Source organism: Mirounga angustirostris, unplaced genomic scaffold (genome assembly GCF_029215605.1).
Source record: "Mirounga angustirostris isolate CCGP_5_RB_7025 unplaced genomic scaffold, mMirAng1.0.hap1 SCAF_1, whole genome shotgun sequence".
Lineage (NCBI taxonomy): Eukaryota > Metazoa > Chordata > Mammalia > Carnivora > Phocidae > Mirounga > Mirounga angustirostris.
Window position 1 is genome coordinate 175,019,560 of NW_026991709.1, and position 24,111 is coordinate 175,043,670.

A 24,111-nucleotide genomic window follows, 5' to 3' on the forward strand; every position below is an offset into this window, starting at 1 on the left:
TAAGACTGTTGCCCCCAAAGGATATTTGTAGGATAGATTGGAAGGAAGAAAAACTAAAAGAAAAGACCTGCCTTGGGGTTATCGTGGTACATGAAGTGAGGGATAACTTATGCCCAAATTAGGGCAGTTGGAGTCATAAAAGTAAGACTGGAGATGGGAGAAATGACAGAGTTGAAACTGAAAAGGTATGACAAACAATTGGATGGTTGTACCTGGTGAGGGAGAAGAGATTGTCAAAGACTTTTCACAGAAGGAGGCAAGGATTTGGATGTGTTTTCAGCATACTGAGTTTTGAGATGTTCAAAGAGTGGGTGGTATGAGTTGCAAGTCTGTTAAAAGATTAGATCCCAGTGTTGGGGGGTGGGGTGGGGAGCACATGGTATCCCAGCAGGAGATCGAGATGGGGAGGGGTTTTCATTGTGATAGCAACTGGGGAGCCTGTTTAAGGATGATGGATGGAGAGTTAGAAGAGGCAGACCGAACCCAGGGTCAGGTATGAGAAGGAAGGAAGGACAGAGCAAAGATATGGAAGATCTCCTCCAAGTCAGCAAGATAAGGAGGAAGTTGAGGAATTATTTCAGGAAAAAAGAGAGTTGGAAGAAGATGGAGTTAGAAAAAGCTGCTAAGACTTGTGAACAATAAGCCCTTGGGGCACCTGGGTGGTGCAGTTGGTTGAGAATCTGACCCTTGGTTTTGACTTAGGTCAAAACCTCAGGGTTGTGAGATGGAGCCCCACACTGGGCTCCACACTTAGTGCTGATTCTGCTTGAGATTTTCTCTTCCTCTGCCCCTCCCACTCATGCTTACATGTGCGTGCTCTCTCTCTTTCTCAAATAAATAAATAAATCTTTAGAAAAATAAAGAAGAGGTCCTGAATTACGGGATTGCAAACCTTTAAGGAAGAAATACTTGGTAAGGAAGGAAGAAAATACATTGATAACAGTAATCTTTGATAAAACAGGGTTATATTTATATCCATACACATGCATATATTTTTGTACATACACTTAACGTATTCCAGGCCATGCCCATCTTGTAAATTAGAATAGTGTGGTTTATTGGGATCCCTTTCCCCCCCCAGTACATGGCCAGTTACTGGCCCAGTGGGTTCTTGATCTAGATTGCCTAAATTTCCCCCTCTGAAGCTTTGAACTGCACTAAGCCTTTTCTGAGTATGGTGTGTTGTAGATTCTTTTACAGAAAAAAAAAAAAAAAAAACACCAAATGTTTCCTTCTGGAGAGTATTGATATTGACCAGCATTTAGAAGACAGGTGTGTCTGTGCATGACAGCCCAGGTGTACATTGGAAGGAGTTGTCTATTAAAAACATTTCTGTATGTTTGCCACTTCTTTCTGCTGCTCTTAAGGTGAATAGGCTTCAGAGAATGGACAGAAACTGAAGTGTCCCAGGGAGGTTGGGCTACTGAAAGGAAAGTGGTTCTTTCAATACAGAGCTACTCCTAAGTAAAAAAATGACGCTTCACTGGTGATATGTAGCCAGAAATTGCCTTGATGTGCCAAGTGGCTTAGGGGATCAGAATCCCATTTGTTATTCAGTGGGATTGATGATTGATAAGTCTTAGTCCTGGCTTCTGTGTCTATTTTGTCTTTCCCTTTTAAAAACCATACATTGCTTTCCTGGAATGAATTGTGAGCACGTACTAATGTTTATTACTTCAAGGAGCTCTTGCTGATTCATCTTTCCTACTGCTGAGTGTTTGGGAGATTGGGTCCTTAAACATCATGTGCATTTCCTTATACTATATTTGTACCATCTTGCTAATCATTATATGAGTTTGATTATATAAAAATACTCATCTGTGTGGAAATAGACCATTTCCTCACTGTTACCAGTTGCAGTCCATCTGTTTAAGCTTGTGTAAAAATAATGACCACCATGTTTTTCTCTAATTCTCACATCAACTGTGTAGTGTCCAGTTCCCACATATTTTCTATCTTCTGTTTCCTCGAAGTTTTAAAACTTTTCTTTTTGCTTAACATACCATTCAAGCACTCTAGCAGTGAAAAACCTGCAAGGGTATTCCTTGGGAATCCCCTCCCTGACTTCCTAGGGCAACCTGCCATTGACCATCCATCCTTTTAGAGCCTCACCCACACCCCCAACCCTGGCCATATACTTGTGTAAATTCAAGTATTAGATAGACATAAGAAAATGTCCATTCAGAGGGACCAGTTCTGCTTCCATATTACTTGCAAAGCCAAACCCTAACTCAAAAACTGCAGAATATTTTAATTTGAAAAATAGCCGGGCTCTTTGTTCTTGTGTTGCAGTGAGCCCTAACTTGTCATGTGCCCTTTTTTCATGTGCATGAATGAGATATGCAAATACAATTTAGGCTCACTTCTGCATGTTGCTTCCTTTGAATATCAGCCAGCACTTTAAGTTTGAGACAATGTCAAGTGACAGAACTCTGATTAGATATGTAATATGGGATGCTGTTTTAGATAGAGATATTTTTAAATTTCAGATTACTTTATGAGGACAATGTGCAGTAAGGGAACAACCAAATTATGTATGCATCTTAACATATATAAGTATCTGTGTCTGTGATTTGAAAAAACTACAGGAGGAGATAGTTACTTTATGTTTTGTGATACGACTTTCATAGTTTTCAAGCAGTATCACATTATTGAACAGATTCTGGAGTTTTTATTTGTCAGCTGAGGCAAGGAAAGGCTTAGCCAGTTTCGCTAATTGTCCACCGATTGCCAGTATTCTTCTGTTTTTACATAAGGTCAACTCCCAATGACCACAAGACACACCACATTAATTTCTCTGAACAGTGTTAGTGAAAACAAGAAGGCAAATGATTTACAGACGTGGATGAAATGTTTGAATTTATCTGTCTGGCAGTAAACAAGTATATACAGGAAAATGATTCTGTAACCTTATTATTTATTAATTTTTTGTCATTAATCAAATCATTGATGCAACAAATGGAACCTAAAATAACTCTACCATTGCACTACAAGTTTGAGTGTGAAATTTTGTGTCATTCCAGTACTGCTATTCATAAAATTCATGGTACATGGTTAAGATGAAAATACTAGTGATAATGAAATCTTTGCACAACAGGCTATCTGTATCTGAAAAGCATGTACTGAGTGTAAAACAATGTGCTTCTTGGTGATGCTACATCGTGGATATTTATTGGTTAAAAAGAAGAAAAACAACAAATGTGATGTTGGCGGGGGGGCGGGGGGCAAAAGGAAGGCAAAAAACCTCCTATTCCTCTAGCAGGCCATTAGATTTACCAAAATGCTTCCTCTTTCAAGTTCTACCTGGCAGCTAAGGGATTAAGCTCTTATCTTGGTATTTGACTTACTACTTTCTCTTTATATTATCTGGGTTTACTCTTCTTATTTATGGGACTGCTGGAGACAAAAGTAATATTCCCACCTGTCATTTAAACAGGAAGCAATTTGTTCCTTTTAACTAAAAGGACAGCTTAAAAAAAAAAAAAAGGGAAAGGAGAGCACTGTCTCTTCATTCTGGTAGACCCGAGCCTTGACTTATGATGAGTGACCTTGGGAGACTTGTACACAGAACAAACTACTCTTTTCTTGGACTTACTGCATAGTGATCAGAGACTCATGATTTGTTTGTGGAAGGTGGTCAAGAAAGAAAAGTCAAGGACCCGCTGCAGAGGTGTGCGGTCTGCGCAGTGACATGGTGACTCATGAATCCATATTCTCTGAATCTGTGACTCCATTCAGTTTTTGACCTGGATCGCTTTATAGGGTCTGCTGATGTGAGAGAGTGGAATGTGTAGGCTGCTCTTTTCATTGGCTCTGGTGACTTGGTCATGGTTTATTCCAAGCATGTTCCAAGCGCGTTATTTGCTCCTTTCCGTCCTATGAGCAAGGAAGGCTGTTGAATGCTGCTCTTGGCTGGACTTAAGGAATCCAGCCACTCTGGGATCACTTGCTGCCATTGTGATATTGCTTGGTGTTGCCTGTTGATATGTAGCGCTACTAGGTTTCAAGTATTATTCAAAGAACATGTGACTACTGGGGACAGTATTTCCCTGTTCCACTGTTCATGGCACCGTCACATAGTCCCTCTTGTTCTTAGAACCTCTGCGACGTAAAGTGCAGTCTGGATGTGCCACCAGGGGATTTTAAAGGCAGACGGCAGTCTACATGGAGTTTTATATCAGCCTTAAGTTTTTGAAGTAGAACTCCTGGATTTTTAGTCTCCAAATAAGTTTTTCATTACCAAGTTGTTCTTTTATAGGATTTTAAAATACCTTCCCTGACTTCTTGAATAGGAAATGAGAGCTTTTCATTCCCACCCTGTGAGTGTGTGCATACATGTGAATGATCCTTAAACTCAGACATATGTATAAAAAAACGTACGAAGGGGTCATATACAGACCATATTTATGTGGATAATTGTGAAGAATTGGCTGTTGAACAATATACTACATGGGTTTCTGAGTAGCCATCTATCTTTAGTTAAGAAATGATACTGCAGCATTTACAATGCCACAAATGCTTTTTTTTTTTTTTTCATTTTGCTTGATTTTGCAGCAAAGCAAATTTAGAATACTCGGTGCTGTGGACATTATTCCTATTATGGGAGAAGAGAGAAAATAAACATTTGGCTAACAATAATATAAAAGAATCTAATGCTTTTTTCTGCCTCATGGGGTTTTTCAAAGCTCTTTACTGCTTATTTTGTTGAGTTTCCCATTGATACTATTATGGTGAGTAATTACTTGAAGACAGAAAGGAGAATAAATACCTGTTGGAGAATTGTCTCTCAGTGAGAACTGATGCAATAGGTATTATAAAGATTCCTTTTCCCCCCCCTCTTTTTTGAAGTTACCACCCTCCATAGATTATTAAGGACCTTTTGTCTTAGACATAATACTTGCAATTATTTGCTCAAACCAGATAGCTGAACACAGGTGGCAGTGTTCACAACTAGCATGAAGATAAGGACAATGCCTTGTAGATAGGGCGCTCTAATGAGTGAAGCCATTTATTAGACTACCTTCTCATAAATTACCGTTCCTCGGTCAGAAAAGTTTGATGTAAGCGCTAAGCAAAAAGAGTGAATAGTATCACATCCCATTTTTTGCACTCCTGCTGCATTAAAAATATTGCTTATCTTTGCATCAAACCCCTTTAATACTGATATCATTCCCATAACTCAGTGACTCAGAGAACTTAAATGACTTGCCTAAAAAAGTAGATGGTAGTATTAAGGGGGCGGGGGGAAGCATGTCTATCTTGATGCAAAGCCACTATTCCTCCTATTAGACCTATTCCTTCTTAAAGCATGTGTTGGCAAACTTTATCATGCAGTATTTATATAGTAAATATTTTGGGCTTTGTGTGCCATATGGTCTCTGTCATAACTACTGTGCCGTTAGAATGTGAAAGCAGCCATAGACAATACATAAACAAGTGAACATGGCTGTCTTCCAGTAAAACTTTATTGATGGACACTGAAACTTGAATTTCATATAATTTTCATGTGTCATGAAAGTTCTTTTGATTCATGGGTCGTACAAAAACAGATGGCAGTCGAATTTGGCCTATGGATATAGTTTATTGACCTCTGTCCTAAAGCATAAATATGTTTTTTTAAGATCATTTTTTATCAAGCACTTAGGTTATCATGTGCAAGGTATTTTGCAGTGTGCTGTTGGGGAATAAAAAGGACATAGGTTCAGAAAAAAGAAGACAACCTCCACACAAATTATTAAAATACAGATGCGTTGGGAGAGTTAGAATCCTGTGCAGTAAATTGAATTTCTGGTAAAGTGGGATTAATTTTGCCTGGACTGTCAAAATATTCCGTGTCTTGAGTGATAGGAGGGAAAGCATTTCAGGAAGAAGGATGGTGTAAATCAATTCAAGATAATTTAGTTGGTAAACAAAGTTATTTTAACGTAACTGTGGGTGAATTTCTTGCTGACAACCCAAGATGTCTCACTCCCTGTGGGGCTCCCTTCTGGGGAGACTGAGTATGTTGCTCTCTCTGTATGGCAATGCTGAGTTTAGGATTGCCATGGGAGAAAGGAGGCCTGGTATTACTAGATCATTGTTTTTTTTTTTTCCTTAAGGTTAGATTTGACTTTAAACCTAATACTTTTGGATTTTTAAATGAGGCCATTTAATTTAAGGGAAGGTTTTTTTTCTCCCCCCTGAACATTTTATGATCCAAGTCTAATAATGCTGCAGGATAGATTTGGCCCAGTGGCCACCAGCATACAGCTCTGCAAACCAAAATCCCCAAATATGTGTAATGAGTTGCATCATATACACTTCATAAAATTGAAGAATCTCGCATGTAAAAAGTCCTGGAAAGACAATTTAGCTCAGGCCTCCTCTGAAAAGCAAGCATGTTTTCCTAAGGAGATCTCTAGTTCTGAGATAAAGATACAGAAATGTGAAATGTGCAGGCAGCTAACATTACATCCTAGCCTTAGAAGATTTAGATTAAAGTAAGGATTGCATGTTGGTTATGTGTTAACTAAATTCATGGTTCACATGAACAATTTATTATGGATTTGGGGATATTTTGCAAAGAGATCCATTTCATGGAACAGTAAAAGCTGTGCAAATGCTGGCCTCTCTTAAAAGTAACTTTAAGCAACTTCCTTAGAAATCTGAGTAATAAAAGCCCACCAAAAGCTCAACATTTCTTTTTTTTTTATTTTGGTGGCTAAGGCAGCTGTTATATTCAAATGAGTCATTAAAATCCAGAAATGGGGTTTTGCTTTAGCACTCAGAAGTTACACAAGAAATGACTGGTAGAGTGCTACTGCTCTTAAAAGTGCTATTTATGTATGGTTTTAGTGAAGTTACTCCTATGCAGTCCCTGTATTTTCAGTATTTAGGAGGGAGTGGATGAATTATAGGTGACCAGCATCCTGTAAATTTCTCAAACAGAAATAGCCACCTAATGATGGTAGACACCTGTGAGAACACAGTGGGGGTATTTTTTTGCGTCATTGATGCTGTCATTCAGTTAGCTTCTATAAGTACATATTTTTCTATGATGAATTATGTTGCAGCTGGACACACATATTCCACTGGAGATAGGGTATATGCTTGGGGTTATCTTGAGAATGGCCAAATTCTTTTTTTTTTTTTTTTTTTTTTGATCAGCGTTAACATTTTGTAAACTAAAGCCATTTGCAAAGAAGCATAAACACACATATATTTCTATTCTAACATGAATGTACCAAGTTTTTTAATATATACAATATGATTGGCCTGATTAGGAGGTAGAAGTGTGTGTTTAATATATTCACTATCTTCCAAAGTTTAAAGACTAGGAATAAGGAAAATATGAGTGAAAAACAAGTAAAGCCAATATATAATATGATAGGGATATTGTGATGAGAAGAGTACACAAAAATTTTTCTAAGAATTCCGAATGGTGGAAGATTGCTAAGTGGTGATACTGAGTAAAAATGAAAGAATTGAGAGATTTTCCTTAGACTTCCTACATGACGGGGGGCTCCTCATACATACCACCAAATGCTTCTCCAGAGTCATGGCACCAAAAATGTGTATAGAGCATTCAATTTAACTCATCCTTTGCAGACCTGAGGAGCATTACTTACATTGTGTCAATATGAAGGAAAGTGATAACATTAAAATGGGACCATTTTTTACTCAGAGTGTTTAATATTCACTTAGAATTAGGTGGCTCAGTAGAAGCAAAGTGTCTAGTACAGGGCCTGGTAAGCAGTGTCTATTTTACCTTCATATGTTGATGCTTGGGACTGTGCATTTTTTTTTAATAAGTATATATAATGAGGGTTTTGCTCCATATTATTTAGAACTAAGAAACAATTTTTTTTTTCAAAACAAAATAAAATATGTGTTCTTATTTGCCAAGGTTACCAGCGATGTGTAATAGTATTTGCTCCCCTCTCTAAGCCTACAGAGAATGTAGCCATTCAGCAGGTTTGGGGAAGACCCTCTTGTCATTTCTACATCTTAGTACCACAAATACTCTTTCCATTTCGAATGTAGACAGTTCTTTACCTTCACTGCCTAAGTTGGTTTCATTCCTGAGTAAAGGAAATTAAAGAAATACCTTACAAGCATCACAAGTCTCCCCCAAAATAATAATCTAGGACACTGAGGGCAGGAGAGGCATGGCTCTAGACCAGGGATTATCAAATTGGGGATGGAAACTCATTGATGAGTGATGGTAGTAATATGATAGCTATGTCTGGCATTTCAGAAAAAGAATAGGTTAAAGGAGATTGGATGGAATAGAATAGAAAACTGCTATGATCCAGAATGCAATAAAAACATTATTTCAAGAGACTCTTTTTTTGCTATCACTTGTATGTGTGTATACACACACATGCTGTGTCTATAATAAATCATGATGAAAAATAAATTTCAGTTGTGGGTAAATGAAAAATAATGAGAGTAAATCTGAGAAATTATTTAGTTATTCAAGTTCAGGCAGCTCTGAGACTCCCCCAACCCCCACCCCATAGGCATTCGCCATCCTCTGTCCTGCTTCTGTGGATCTCTGTACCTGCCGCACAGCCCAGCTTAATACCCTTAGTGGTCTAGAAAGAAAAAAGCAGTATCCTTGCTGGGAAGAGGGAACTAGATGGTATTTTACATACACAGATGTTTACAAACATTATGCTGGCTTCTGCTTACTGAAGTGTAGGCAGGAAACAATTATGCTCTTTTCTACTTTATGAGGTTACACTGCAAAAATACTACAGAATTCAATCACCAGCTGGTATTACTTCTTAATAGCTTCTCCATTACAACTGATTTATAATAGAAATTCTTTATTGTATAGTTATTTTTTCATAGAAACAATAGCCTTGAACTGGAGTTCGATATGAAACATTCTTTCTAAAATACATGAAGGGAATCATGCCTGAGCCCCAAAAACCCTTGACCCAATCTCTTTGATAAACAATAGAAACCACAAACATAATAATCTCTATTAAAGCCTTTGAGGGAAGGATGCCTAAGAAATGTTTTTAAAAGATTTGATTAATGAAGTCTTCAAAATGATTGGTCAAAACCTTGTGAATTTGCATATATCAGAGATGTTCAATGGAAGTTGGTATATTAGAAAGTGGGGATGTAAGTGGGTTGTGTTTTTTTTGTTTTGTTTTGTTTTGTTCACACACGTGAGCCACGGATTGTACAATCCTGGTTGTCTTGTGCACCTTGCACACTGCATCTGACAATAACATTGTAACTTTCTTTTGTCTGTGCAATTGCTATTAAACCATCTAGCAAGGACGGTGCAACTCTGGGCTGGGGATTATGGAAGGAGGTCAGGGAAGTTCAAAAGCACTAGAACTCACATTCATTTGGAGACAAAACATGAATTTAAATAAAGAAAGCCATAGAGCATTATGAGAACATTGTAATCTGCAAATACTTCAACCCATCTCCTAAGCCTTTTTCTCCCACATACATTATTTCCTGCAATATAACAGTAAAGTGGTTAACTATTTCATTCAATTGTAAAGAATAGTTCAAAAATCAGAAATACAGCCATTGGCCTGAAAGTATCAAAATTAAATATTGGGCACCCTCACAATTCTCCCATATTCTCTTCCTCTACTCAACTATAGTACAAATTGAATATTAATCTAGTGAAATAGATCATAACTTTCATCAAAATATGTGATTAGTTCACTAAAGAAAAGTGCTGAAGTCCAGATATTTTAACTTTCAACATGACCATAATGTCCATGTATGTTTATGGGTGTGGTCATCTTTGTGTGTGTTTTGTTTTTTTTTTTTTTAGACAGGTGTGATGAAAGAAAAATGCAATTTTTGCTGAAATTTGTCATGCTTTGAAAGGGTTCTCCCAGTCCACAGGAGAATTTTTTTTTATTGAACATTTATTTCCAGCACCTGTAAAGCTTAAACAGTCCCTTTCAGTTTTTAATTCTCTAATTATTGCACACTGCTTCCTATGCAGTTTCTTTATTTCTGTTTATGGACAAAACGTGAAACACAGATTGAGCAAATCAGGTAGTAAACCATTAATTTAGCAAATTAAATAATTTTTATTGCTTTCTATTGGTCTCTATTATGTTCTCATACTCCAGGTGTCTGCCATTCTCCAGCACTTTTTCTTGTAACCTAATTGCTTGATAACATTTCCAGATGTGGGAAATGTATAAATTAGTTATTCCTGGTAAGCATTTTCTTTTTCTTGTTCATCTTAAGTATGCTGTATTGCCTTTTCCCGTTTTTCTAGGATGTCGGTTATAATACATTCAGCTGCACATAACAAAAACCCATTAGAGGTTTATTTTTCTAACGTGATGTTTGGGCTTATGTGGTTCATGTTGGTTCAGGAACTCAAAGATGGGAGGGCTCTGGGTTAGCTTTTCTGTGATATATATATACTCCCCCTCATGGTGTCTAGATGGCCATAGGGGTTCCCAGCATGACCTCCTTCATCACCTGACAATTTCCATCAAAAAGGAAAGGAAGCAAGCTCAGCATTTCCTTCATGTTTTTTGTTTTGTTTTGATTTTTCCTCAAAATCAGGATAGACACTCTTTCCTAAAGGCTTTTAGCAGATTTTCCCTTACCCCTTGTGATAGGTTGAATTATGTCCCCCTCAGAATTTGTGTGTTGAAATCTTAATCCCCAGGTCCTCAGAACATGACTTTATTTGGACATAGGGTCATTGCAGATGGGATTAGTTAAGATGAGGTCATTAGGGTGGGCCCTAATCTGTTATGACTGGTACCCTTATAAAAGGGAAATTGGATACACAGACACACACACAGACAGAGGGAAGATCACCTGAAGGGACACAACACAGGGAAAAGACAGCCATCTATAAGCCCAGTTGACAAGACTGGAGCAGATTCTTCCCTTATAGCCCTCTGAAGAAACCGGTCCTGCCCACACCTTGATATGAGACTTCTAGCCTGCAGAACTGTGAGACAGTAAATTTCTGTTGTTGAAACAACCCAGTTTGTGTTGCTCTATCATGGCAGACCTCGTAAACTAATACACCCCTCTTTGGCTGTTACTGGTCTCCTAACCCAATCCTCCTTGTCCACCCTGCTGCCCAGTCAAGAACTACAGAGTTCTAGGATGGTAGTTTATCTGTGCTTTCGTATCTCTGATTAAAGGCAGATTTTGAAGGCAATGAAAAGGAATAGTTGAGAGGTTGAGTCGACAACCACTGATGTCGGCTACAGCTAGTTTTTTATATGCTGAGTGTGTTTGGCATTCAAATATTTGTTAAAGAAATGAGACTTTGGGATAATATAAATGGAATTTTATTTTTGTCATTTCTTGTTTGTTGGCATTTTCTAGCTTTAAGCCTCCAATGCCAAAAAGAAAAAAAAAAAAGATGATGCCCCACTGCTATAAAATGTTTCCATCTTTAATTTTTAAAAATTTATTTTATTTTATTTATTTATTTTTTGTAGAATAGTAGGGCCTAGAATACAGGTCTCATTTCATTGGTGACATATTACTTTTATTTTCTCTGACCCAGGCTAGAGCTCATTCTGTTTGGTTTGGATACTTTATAAGTACCTTGACTATTCCTTTCTAGCTCTACGGTCTCTTAAATTCTGCTTTAAATAACAGTGCCCACCCTAGCTCCCTTTTTGGATTTACCCTCTTCATTTCAAAATATCCTTCAGTTTTGCATCATGTAGATGTGATGTAAATAAGTGAGGGAAGATAGGATGTGCTTTCCTTTTTCCATAGCAGTTTCAGAGATACCATCGTGGTCTTTTAGGAATTTTATTTCTTTTAGTCAAAGTAATCCAACTGCCTGGAATGCTTTGTCTGTTTCTCTTTGTCAGACTTCATAAAAACTGTATGGAGTATGACTATTAGAATTGATTGGCCACAGTTTGATCTTTTAGGTGACATTACCTTAGGAGTGCATAAAGCTTGTACTTGCATTCAAAGGTAGTTATTCTGAGTAGCCCATGGACGTTTGGGGGAAAAAATAACACCTCAGGATTGGACTTTTGGACTTATTAGTCCTGTTCGGAAATGTTATATGCCCTTTATTTTAGGCTATAAACGTAAAATGGAGCTTTGGAGCCAGGCTGGCATATCAAAAAAATGCCCCTGTCACAAAAAGTAAAGTTGAGCATCAATCTAAATGTTACATTGAATCCATTTCGTTAGCCAGGAGGCCCCCTTCTGTTCTCAGCCAAGCTGCTTTTTGGTGGTTATGAATATCCATGTGAATCGTCAAGGTTCTGTCCTTTTAAAGATCAAAATTCATTTCGAAGAAAATGAGACTTCAGAATCTCTCCCTTTTAAGTTTATGTTGCTAGCAAGAGACTACAACATTATACCCCAGCATCTCTTATTTCATTCTGGTGAAGCAAGACTGAGTAGCCTTTATCTCTTTTCAGAGTATGAAGCATGGACTGACCTGTCATGTTTGATTATTAATTTGTACTTCCATTTTAGGAGGCTTTTGAATGCTGCTGATGGTCTAAAAAGCCTTTAGGAGCTTTAAGCTTCAGAATTGGTGGGTATGTGCCTCACAGGCTGGAAACTCCAGTGTTATCCGGAAATACTGAAGTTGAAATAGCAAGCTGATGGTTAATTTTTGCGTTTGCCCATATTTAGAACTGTGTGGTTTACTGGAAAGGGAAACGCACAAAAAATAGGAGTATGAGGGTATGGTCCCGGGTCTCTCACCAAAAACCAAAAAAACCAAAAATCCTATGTTACCACGGTTGGGTTTTTTAAATGCTCTGTGCCTTATTTCTGCTGGGGAGGCCAAATAACTATAAGATGAGAACATAAGCTCTGAAATTAAAATCTTAGCTTTATCAATCACTAGCTGTAAAAAAGTATTGGCCTTATACAGAGTTATTGTGAGAATTCCTTCATTCATCTTATTTATTCAACAGATAAACATAGAATATCTGCATGTTCTAGGAGTTGGGATTACAACCATGAATTAGACACAAATAACAAGCACATATGTGAACATGTATGATGATTATATATAGTGAGATACAGTGAGATGTGCTTTGGTACCTTTGTGAAAGGTGGAAGTGAGGGGCAGGTGGAGGGACATTTAAGCTGAGAGGATGACATTTATGCTGAGTTCTGAACGACAAAAGGAAATCAGAGCACAAGAATAACAAGGGTGGTGGGGGCTGAGCCCAAATGTAACAACAGTCAGCATGGACTCCGAGGCATAGACAAGGCATAGATGATGGGGCCAAACATAGCCTGGGAATAAGGGAGGCAAGACTTGTAATTTCCTTAGTACATTGCCTGGCACATAAATGTTAGCAAATTAGCTATGATTGTCACTCTCTCAAAAGGGTGTCGGAATAAAAAGGCATCTAGTTATTTAACACCTTCATTTAAAATTAATAGTGGTTTCTAGAGAAGAATTAGAGTATCATTTGACTTGTGTTAGAAGATGATGGAATGGACATTTGGATTTTTCATTTTGGTCACTTGTAGGAAATTTTTAAAAAGCACCTCTTTTTGTCTTTTTCATTGAAATCACCCCCTTCTTATCTTGACCTAATTTTCCTTTTGTCAGTTTCTCTCCCCAACTTATCTGGAATTTTCAAGTCTATACCATTATGTTACTATAATATTGTTTTCAAGCTCTACGTACATCAGAGTTTGTCAGAACAATGAAGCTATACCATCTCATACGTGAACAAAATAGATGAGCCACTCAAAGTAAATCAAGAGCTATTACACCAGAAAAAAAAAAATGCTATGAAAAATCCACCGTGTTTGTAAATATTTACAAACAGGCATTAGAATTATTTTCAACTTTCTAAGATAATAAATTTGATTAGTGAAGCCAATTGTCACTTTGTATTTATTTGTTTAGTTTTAATACAGTAAACTTACTTGGGAAAAAATCGGGAAATTGACAACACTGGATCTTTTTGATTAGGGGCTTTAGTAGCTATTTCAAAATCCATTTCTTCTGAAAGTTCTCCTTTTCCACAAAGAAAAGTGAGAACTTTTTCCTTGTGGTATTTCCCCTTCAGAGGTAAATAAAAACCAGGGACTAAAGAGGATAGCAGGCTGCTTTCTTAAGGTATGGTTGGTATCAGTAAGGATTAACTTCGTGGTGTTGTTGCAGTGGAAAGGGTATCTAGATTTAGCTAGACTTTGAGATTTGAGTGTACGGTCCCTAGACTACCCTCATTTCTAACACCAACTGCAAGCTCTGGCTTTGATAATTTGCTGGAAGGACTGATAGGAGTCACTGAAAGCTAATATAATCACGATTATGGTTTATTATAGGGAAAGCATACATGCTAAAATCAGCCAAAGGAAGAAACCCAGAGTATAGCATCTGGACGGGTCCCAAATGCTAAGCTTTTGTTGTCCTCAGATGAGTAAACCTCCTGGCACTGTTGTGTGTTAATAAGCAAGGACTATTGCCAACCAGGGAAACTCGCCAAGCCTCAGTGTCCAGAGTTTTTACGGGGTCCTCATTACATAATAGTGACTGATGATGGCACATATAGTTGAGCTCAGTTGTCCAAGTCAGCTCATACCCCATGACTCAACTCTCCCACCATCAGTCACAAGTTGGTCTTTCTGGTGTGGCCAGTCCCCGTCCCACACTCTCAGGTGTGGCTGGTCCCACCCTCAGATCCAGTGTGGCCTTTGTCTCTTAGTCTGTTCATTCATTCTTTGCTTCAGCAGGAGTTCCTCCCGTTTTACTGAGTGTTCCAAGATAGGAGAGTAAAGAGTTTCTTTTTTTTCCCCCTGTGAATTTGTTTGTTTTCAGAAATGCTCTGGCAATGATTGTACAACTAAAGTAGCCATAAGCATTTGTTGATGGCATTATCTTGTTCCTTTTTAAATTCATAGCACAAAGACAAATTTTTGTTTTTGGATATATGTGGAAATTCTCAGAAAATATTCAAGTTTTCTTCACTAAAGTAGAAAACCTTTTTAAAAGATACTTCCTGAGGGTTATATCCTTCTCTTCACTTGGTTGGCAATAAAGTGGAAGTACCATCAAATGTTGAGTGTTTTGAGGTCCAAACAGAAAAAGAATATTGTCAACCTTCAGATTGGTATGCATGGCAGATTTTGTGCGTAAGATCATGCTCAGGTATTCGACTAGTCTTGAATACAACTTGACTTTTGTGAAGAGCCTTATGACAGAAAGACCTTCTGCAATAGGATATTCACCAGTGAAAAAGTTAGGTAGGGTTTATATTATAAAAAGTAATTAGTACAGCCTTATTTATACTTTTAAGGGATTTTATTAGTATGGCAATGTTTTTCAATACTAATTTTCATTGTCTTATACATGTTACTAGGCTGTCAACAGTTTCATTGGTGCTCATTAGCAAAGCAGTGCCTGCAGAGCATGTTCTGGGAAGCGATACCTGCCTTTTCTTCTTCTTCCTTTTTTTTTTTTTTTAAGAGCAGATACTTGTTTCTTGCTTGTTTTTCTTTTTTGATTCTAGAATGCAGCTTTTACAGTACCTTTTACTTATTGTGATTGTTTTTTTGGATGTCTCCCACCCATACAGGTGAGCTTCTCTTGCAAGGTCCAGTGTTTATCAGAGAGCCCAGCAACAGCATTTTCCCTGTGGGTTCAGAGGATAAAAAAATAACTTTAAATTGTGAAGCAAGAGGCAATCCCTCACCTCATTACAGGTACGGTGACAAGTTTGCAAATCTAAATTAAGAAATAACAATGTGGCAATTGTGATTTTTTTTGTTTGTTTGTTTCGATATGTTCATGGCATCACTAAGAAAGAATAAGTGAAACTGTAGTTGTATGCTATGTTCAACAGATCTCATACTTAAACATTTGGATCCACTGTATATATTTGATTGATTATTCACTTTACAAGAAGATTTCTTGATTTAAAAGAGACCTGGTAGAATCTCTTAAATAAACAATGTCTATTCACTCATTTATAATGCAATTTAATATATAAACATGTGCCCATATGTAGTCATTGGAAACATATATATTCATCATGGGGATAAAATCAGATGTTCCAAAGGTTTTTGGAAATCATAGTTTTAAAAAAAATACTTTTTAGCATTTGTACTTCTTTCTTTACCATTTAACTGACTTTGTGTTTGAAGATTCATTAAGTATAGAAGAATAAAATAACATTCTTACTAAAGTTATTTTAATTGTTGGAGAGAAATTATATTTAATTTAGTAGGTTTTTTTCATGTAAAAGTATGTGTTTTTCAGATTACGTGAATAATACTTGTTCACTGAAAACCTTCAAACATCACAGAAAGTTATAAGGAAAAAAAAATCCGAATTCCCATCACCTTAAGATAAAAATATTAACATTTGGGGGACGATAGTAGCTTATTTGGATGGGATGGACATTTACTTTTTTAAAGAACACAAGATTAACAACTTTTACTGTTAGGTGTGCTTAGGTGACCCAATTTAATGAAGAAATGAATTATTTATAAGCAGCACATGCTGCTTTCATATAAGTGGCTACAAAAAAGTGCTTGAGGCACCTTGAAAACAACATGCTCTTTTGAATACTGTGAGCATTTGTCTCAAAAACTCTGTTTACAATATTAGTTTCTTGGCAAAACCTTTTCTATAACCTACAGAACAAGCATACTTCAGCCTATATTAATAAAATTCTAAGTGTTTAGAGTAGTCATGTAGATCGTATTGAACTTCTATTGTTTTCTTAATCCATGTAAGAAATAGAAGCCAACATTCCTTGTTAAATTGGGTCAGCCTTGGGTTAGAAGGTAGATCTTTGTATTTTTGCATCTGGAAGTAATCAAGGTCAGTCTTTTTCAACAGTATTCGAGATGCACTTATTGAGCACCTGCTGTGTACTTGCAACAAAATAAACAATGATTCCAGGTTACTGGTCAGAACTGACAGAGGTGATAAAAAGTTTTCTCTCTGCCTCTTCCTCACCCTACAGAAATAAGAAAAATGTAACAGAATTGCAAAAAAAAAAGAATCTGTATTTTATGGATAGTTCAATTAATCAGACATAAGCAGAAGTAACATCTGAAAATATTTTCCTTTTTGGGGGGAAGATGAACAGATCAACTTTAATAAGATGTTATCCTAGAAACATTTTTTTCCCAGCATTTTCATAGGACATTCTAACATTTTCTAAATGCATCCATTTGTTTCTCCCTGAAACAGAAGATTCTCCTTTTAGATATGACTGTAATATGATAAAGAGTCCATAGGAACGACTCACTTGTGGGCTGTTTCTCTCTTGTCAGTAAAGTTGTATTCCTAGCATTTATCATATGAAAAATTTGATAATAAATGTGTTCAGCTGAAAAAATTATTATTAGTTACAAGATTTTGTCAGACAGGAGTGTATTTCTAAATGAAGAGTTTAATTGTGTTTGTAAAATTTTATCAAATAGCAAGAATTCTTGAGCTCAGAATTCCAGAAATAGTCTTTTGTTGCAATCATTTCTTTATATATCGGGTATTTATTATAATGCCAGAGAGTGTGTTTTTAAGCATACGGACAACATGTATAAAATGTTGATGAAGAGGTCCCACCATTTACACAGTGCTTCTTATGTTTTATAATGTGGCCTGTGATGCTATATGTTGCAATTTAAACAAAATCTGTACCTGAGACTAGGAGATATGTGACTTAAATTGATTCATCTGTTTTATGTCTGACAAATGCAGAAATTTAACATGCTAGGTATTGTATGAAAGTACTTTGGTTTGTAGCCAAATAAAGCAGACACTTTCATTATAGCTCTAAAGATTTTCTAAAGTTAAAACTTGTAACCAATATAAAATTCCACTTAAACTAAAGGTTTTTAGTCACTAGAAGTCGAGACCTTGAAAAAGCACAAGGGAACCTCTTTACGTTGGGAAAATATTAGGCTTCCCTATAACCAACTCCACTATTCATGTTATCTGTATAAGAGGTTATGACGATAGAGTAAATGGGAGTATAGAACAATGTAGATTATAATTATGACCTTATCTATTTAGACAATACCTTTAGTTACAGCCTGTTTTTTTTTTTTCTCCTAGCTTTTGACTTTAATAGTTAGTCATGTAATGTTCCATAGTATGTGTTTTTCAGATTACAGCATTTGTGGGGTGTGGCAGGCACTAACAGATGATAAACAAAACAACCCCACATGGCCTGAGGCTTTGAGGAGAGTCGTAGAAGACACCTTGGCAGGGGAGGGGGGTGAGGGGTGCTCTGGATAGGGAGATGGGAAGAGGGCCTCTCTGAGAACCCCTTCAGAAGAAATATTTCAGAAGAAAATATGCTTGCTTATTCTTATTTTTTACTGTCCTTTAAAAACTACAGATAAATGGTGTAAGTATGGAATAACACTGAAGACATGAAAATGGGGATTTCCTTTTTTACATGAAGTCAGAGAAACGTTAGGTTTTTTATAACTATAAATATAAGCAGTTAGATAGATAAATAAATACCATGGAGGAAAATCACTGGTTCATGTGAAATTACAAGTTAAAGACTATCCAGACATGTTTCCCAAGATTCGGAATAAAGTTTAAGAGTCTTATAAAAGGATATCCTTCATAAGCCCACAGCCTGTCTTGTAGACTGAGACAGATTTGTCTGATGAGAGATCTTTTCTTGGTTATCCCATTGGGTAAAAAGAACTCTTAATTGGCCATATTAGAAATCCAGAAGTTCAGAACTTCTCAAGAGAAATTACTTGTGTTAGGGTTTAATTGAGAATTTTGTTCTTTCTTTTGCATCTCCCCACCTAAGCCCCAAAGCCTAAATTTAAAGGTTAATTAGTGTTCATTCTCATTGTAATTGCCGATGATGCTGAAAGAGATTACCCTGAGGGAGTGAGTATTAATAACTTTTTTACATGGGAGGGGCTTTCTCCAACTTCTCAATGGGGTTACAGCTGCTCTCCATTTGCTCAGATGAAAGACCCCAAATAGGAAAATCCCTGGTCACTTCTACTAATGTCAGTCAGCCTTTAAAGGAACCACATGTTGGAGCTAGACTGGGGTAAAATATGCAAATGCCTCTAGGGACCAGGCAAGTAACGGAGCTAAAAGAGGTGGGTGTGCCTTAAGAACATATAGACACTTTGAATAATGACTGGAAACTGTCCAGCACTCAGCCACAAGCCTATTGAATGGTCATGACTGCTTCTCAGTGCTGGCCACTGGTTACCATCCAGGAATGCCAGTCCAGTGTAACAAAAGCTTTATATCCATAAAATTCAGGTATTTTCTCTTCGGAATCGCTCCTTCTAGTGTTGACTCCGCCTTTCTTCTTCACTATAATGTAGGCAAAAGAAAAGAAGTCTTGAAGTGGAATGTGGCCCACGTGGGTTTATGTTTTCAACATTGAGTCTAGCTTGAGACTTAAGATCTATGTTGTCCAATATGGTAGCCAGTAGCCAGAAGTTGACCCTATAGATTTAGATTAGTTAAGTTAAAAATGTATTTCCTCAGTCAAGGCAGCCTTCTTTCTTTCTTTCTTTCTTTCTTTCTTTCTTTCTTTCTTTCTTTCTTTCTTTCTTTCTTTCTTTCTTTTTTTAAGATTTTATTTATTCATTTGAGAGAGAGAGAAGGACAGAGAGCATGAGTGGGGGGAGGAGCAGAAGGAGAAGCACACTCCCCACTGAGCAGGGAGCCTGACGTGGGGTTTGATCCCAGGATCCTGAGACCATGACCTGAGCCAAAGGCAGATGCTTAACCAATAGAGCCACCAGGCGCCCCTACTCAGCCTTATCTCAAGTGCTGAGTAGGCATGTGTGGCTAATAGCTACTGTACTAGAAGGAACCGATGACCATTTTTATGCTTCCAGAAAGTTCTTTTGGATGGCACTGCTCTAGATTGACCCTTGAAACCATAGCTTTTCTGTTTTTTCTCCTAAAAAGGAAATAATCACAACATTATTTTCTTCCAGCTCTATATGATAAGTAAACTCTGTTAATGAAGTACATTGTGAACAATATAACGACTAAATGTCATTGCAAAATATCATGTTCCCTGGCCACAGTTTCTCCCTTTTAGGTATAGTTCCCGATAATGGAATTTACCAAGTCTACTAAATGCATTCAGTACAAGATAGGAAAGGAAAATAAAAGAGACTAATTTCTGCTCACCATTTATTGAAAGAGTAAAATGTAAGGAAATAAAATTTGAGGTCATTGTTGGTCTATACATACATAGTCACACACACATATGTATGCACACTCCGCATAATACTGTACGTGATACCACATAGAGTAATATATGTCTCTATATATGTACTGTATTTGTACATGCTGTATTTTCTACATGTATAATATAGAATATAGCATATGGACCGTGTATAATATAATCTATATTCTATATAATAATATCCAATATATATTTTAAGTATAATTTTTTATTATAGGCAGTTTGTCTCTTACATGTATCTTGTTGTCATGTAAGATCTGATGTCACTGTTATTTCACTTTTATGCTTGCTTCATGGCAAATAAGAGTTTTTGTTCCTCTAAATTCTCCTGGCCCTTAAAGAGATACAATCCTTTCTGCTGGGTTACTAGGCCTGATTCTCTGTGTTTTTGTTCATGCTCAACAACTTTTAGCATCCTGATTTCTCCAGCTGATGATTTCTGGTCCCCACACTCATAGTCAGCCACTAAGAGCAATGAGATGTTCACATGGTTGGAATGATTGCTAACCATTAAAAAGTAAAGAATATCTGTAGTACGTGAGGGAAACAGAGGGAGACAGCATCTCTTACAGGGCATTTTAAACTTGTCTGCATTACTGTCTCTGTCATGAAACCTTCCTAATATCCTCTGTGCTGGGCCCCATGCTCCGATGATGCCCATTGTACCCTGTGCCTACCTGTATGATAAAACTTAACAAAATGAAATGTGCGATAATGCCTTGGTGTAAGATATAACTCCCTTAAAGTTGAGGACAGTGTGTTCTTCATCCTTACCTTCCAAATGCCTAGCAAACAGTGCCTGCCAAAGTGGAGCATGAAAAAAAAAGGGGGGGGAATGAAGTTAATGGGGGAAAACAAAGCAAATTTGGAATTAGATCATGTTTAGGAGTCAAGAATGCCATGAAGGATCAGAGGGTTAGAAGTAGTCAATAGTACATTTTTATAGCATATTCTTAAGTTTGGATTGATTCCGTTTATTGGCTCCATTTTAAAATAGATCACCCATGAAGTGACAAAGAACAAGAGGCTTACTTATATCCTCCCCGTAACAGCTGGAAAAAGAGGGCATCCTTCCTGCTAGTGTCATCAAAAGTCCCGAATGGTGTCAGAAAAAAGGTGAAATAAAAACATAGCTAATAGTGTGAGCAATCGATAACCCAAGAAAAATGTAGAAGTTAGGTTTTAGATATCACAGATGGAAGTGTAAAATTTAATTCACATCATTTGTTGTTCTTCTTACTTGTGTTTTTGAAGTGGGATGAGGAGGAAGGGAAACACATAATGGTCAAAACCAAGTTAAATCAGTTGGGTCACATTCCACATTCGTATTCTTAACTAATCACAGAGGCAGAGACATGGATTGTTCTGAGTGGCCAGGCCAGGTCACGTGAGGAGCGGCCTCTTCAAAAGGAGTGAGGGGGTACTGCTACCAGAAAGAGCAAAAATGGATGCAGAGAAGGCAGGAATAGCAAACTTCTTCTGTAATTCTCGTAGGAATAATTTTAAGGCAATCACTGATCAATTTAAACCAAGCTGTAACTCTGTAAACTGAAGAGTTGCTTTTAGTCCCAGTGTTGCTTTTTTTTTCTTAAATATATATGCTTAAAATTTATCAATGAGTGAGAAATGGGAATCTATGTCATAAAACACATTTTAAAAACTTAATTTTTAAAAACACAGCATTGCAATTTAACTCATTTATATCTTTGGCAATTATTGCTGAAGCCTAACTAGTTATTTTTGGATAAAGTATTGAATATGCAAATTTGAACATTCATTCTTTCAAGGGCTGCAATTATTCTCATCACTTCAGTAAACATATTAACAAACATTGCATTTGAACACAAATGCATTTGCTTATTAACTTGAAAGCCGCATCTAAAACCACAAATTGCTTCTGTGATTAAATTCCTAATTTTCCTGTCAAACCCCAAATAAAGTATTGCCTGTTGATTTAACAAGTGTTCAGTGTGGGCTTATTTCCCAAACCTAGCCCCGCTCCCTAAAGATTTCAGTAAACTCTTTTGTTCTTCTCGCTTTGTTTTATGTTGAAGTCTAACATGTGACATTCGTTTTTCACCCGCATATGGTTCGTATTTCCATTTTCCTGACCAGATTTGGTGTGGAAGTATAGATGTCCTGAAGGACATTACCTTTGTATAAACAACTGTGAGGTAAATTATATTCGGGGATTATTTTGAAAACTCCCTGAAGTCACTCAGTTTTGTTAGTTTCAGTTTCAAAGGGTAACAACAGTCTCTAACCTTGTTGTCATGTTGTAGTGAAAGACCCTGGTTAGGGCTTGGTGCCTTAAGTTATACTGACGAGATAGATCTATGCTTATATTCATGATTGTTGTTCATGCTAGTGAGGTTTTGTGTAAGACTTGCCATCTCCTGTAATAACTAGTAATGTAATTAAATAATAACTAATAAGGTAAATGAAAATAAATATGCATTCATTCCTCATCTTTGAGATGTTAATTGCTAATATGGATGACAACAGTGAGGGGTGACTATATGGAGGTTAGTTATGGCTAGGTTACTCCACTCAGGAAAATTCTATAAGCACCTACCGTGCTCCTCCTATTATAGCTGACGGTGGGAACTCAGCAGTGGTTCAGTCATTGTTAATTGGAGGTCATGCTTTCAAAAGCACTTTTCAACTCTGAAAGTTTAGGCTTTTCATACTGATTTAACTTATCATATAAATTCATGTTTGCACACACACACAGACACACATGCACACTCTTACACATAGTTTGTTCTTTGTTTTGGAAGGCAGTTGTTCTTATATCCTCAGTCACTGATGTTTTAGTGTCTTTCCCAGGAGTAACAAGTATAGTTTTCATCATGAAAAAGTAGCAATTGCCGGTTGTAATAGCTCCTATGTCAGGTACCTTATGCTGTTATATTCAAAATTCAAAACCTGTTGGCTCAAGGGCATGCATGATGTTTTAAAGAAATTCTATCCAAAAAAAAAAAAAAAAATGTTTAGGGGGAAATTAGCCATAGACTTCCACCATTTCATTGAATAGGCTTGGCCCAGTCTCCTTACTCTACCTGCCCAGCCTCCCTCCAGTGAGGAGATACCAGCACCCTGTTGTGTAGAGGATGGAGATGAGATTTTAGGAGAAGTGGATTGATCAAATTCATGTTGTCTCAGGTAGGCTAGTAGAGTGTGAAGCCCAGGACTTCTTATTCCAGCTCCCAACTTCTATGTATTGGCCCAGAAGCAAATTCACATATAACCTCCACACCGAGAAATGCAAGGGGATGAGAGCTCATTGCCTGAGGATCAGTAGATTTGTAAAATATGAATATTAAACCATTTCTCACTTGTGGATTCTAAAGGCAAATCCTAATTTGTGTAGAATGAACGTTTGAACACTGAAGGCTGGCAGTGAACTTATAAGATCATTCAAGAGTGTTACAACATGATGATTATACAAAGGTGCTTAATCTTGTGACATTTACCACTGAGCTAAAGCTACAAGGTTAGTCTGTTTCTAGAGCACAATGTAAATGTTATAGGGTTGAAATGCTAGTGTATGCAGCCCCAAGAGCCATGAGAGGGTCTTCTTTTGTTCCGGATCACTGCATTAAGCCTTTTGGAATGGAATTTGGGCATGCAAATGTTATTTTTATGAATTTTTAAACAATTTTGTCATTTCAAAAAGATTTCATTCCGAAACTTTAGATAGGTTCTCATGAACTTCACATTTTATTCATGAAAGTGGACATCTGCATTTTTTTTTTTTTACAAAGAATTGTCAATGTACAAAGCTAAAAGATAGTATCTATTTCTAAAAGCTTCCCAAATTCATGGCCTAAATGTGCCATTCACCTGTTACACTTTATTACTACAAGTTATGTTCATGAACTCTGAACAGTTGATTACAATTTACTGCAAAGAAAATTAATCTAATTTGTAGATTTATTGGACACATACTTTG

The 24,111-nt window shown here is 36.9% G+C and overlaps 1 protein-coding gene across 2 annotated transcripts in view; it reads left to right on the plus strand.

Moving 5' to 3' along the window:
- The window catches only part of CNTN3 (contactin 3), a 339,295-nt gene that overhangs the window by 93,047 nt on the left and 222,137 nt on the right, over positions 1-24,111 (plus strand). For both annotated transcript variants that reach the window (XM_045863787.2, XM_064593591.1), the window contains exon 3: positions 15,528-15,654. In XM_045863787.2, coding sequence (XP_045719743.2) covers positions 15,528-15,654 — 127 coding nt within the window. The remainder of the gene's footprint in view (positions 1-15,527; positions 15,655-24,111) is intronic.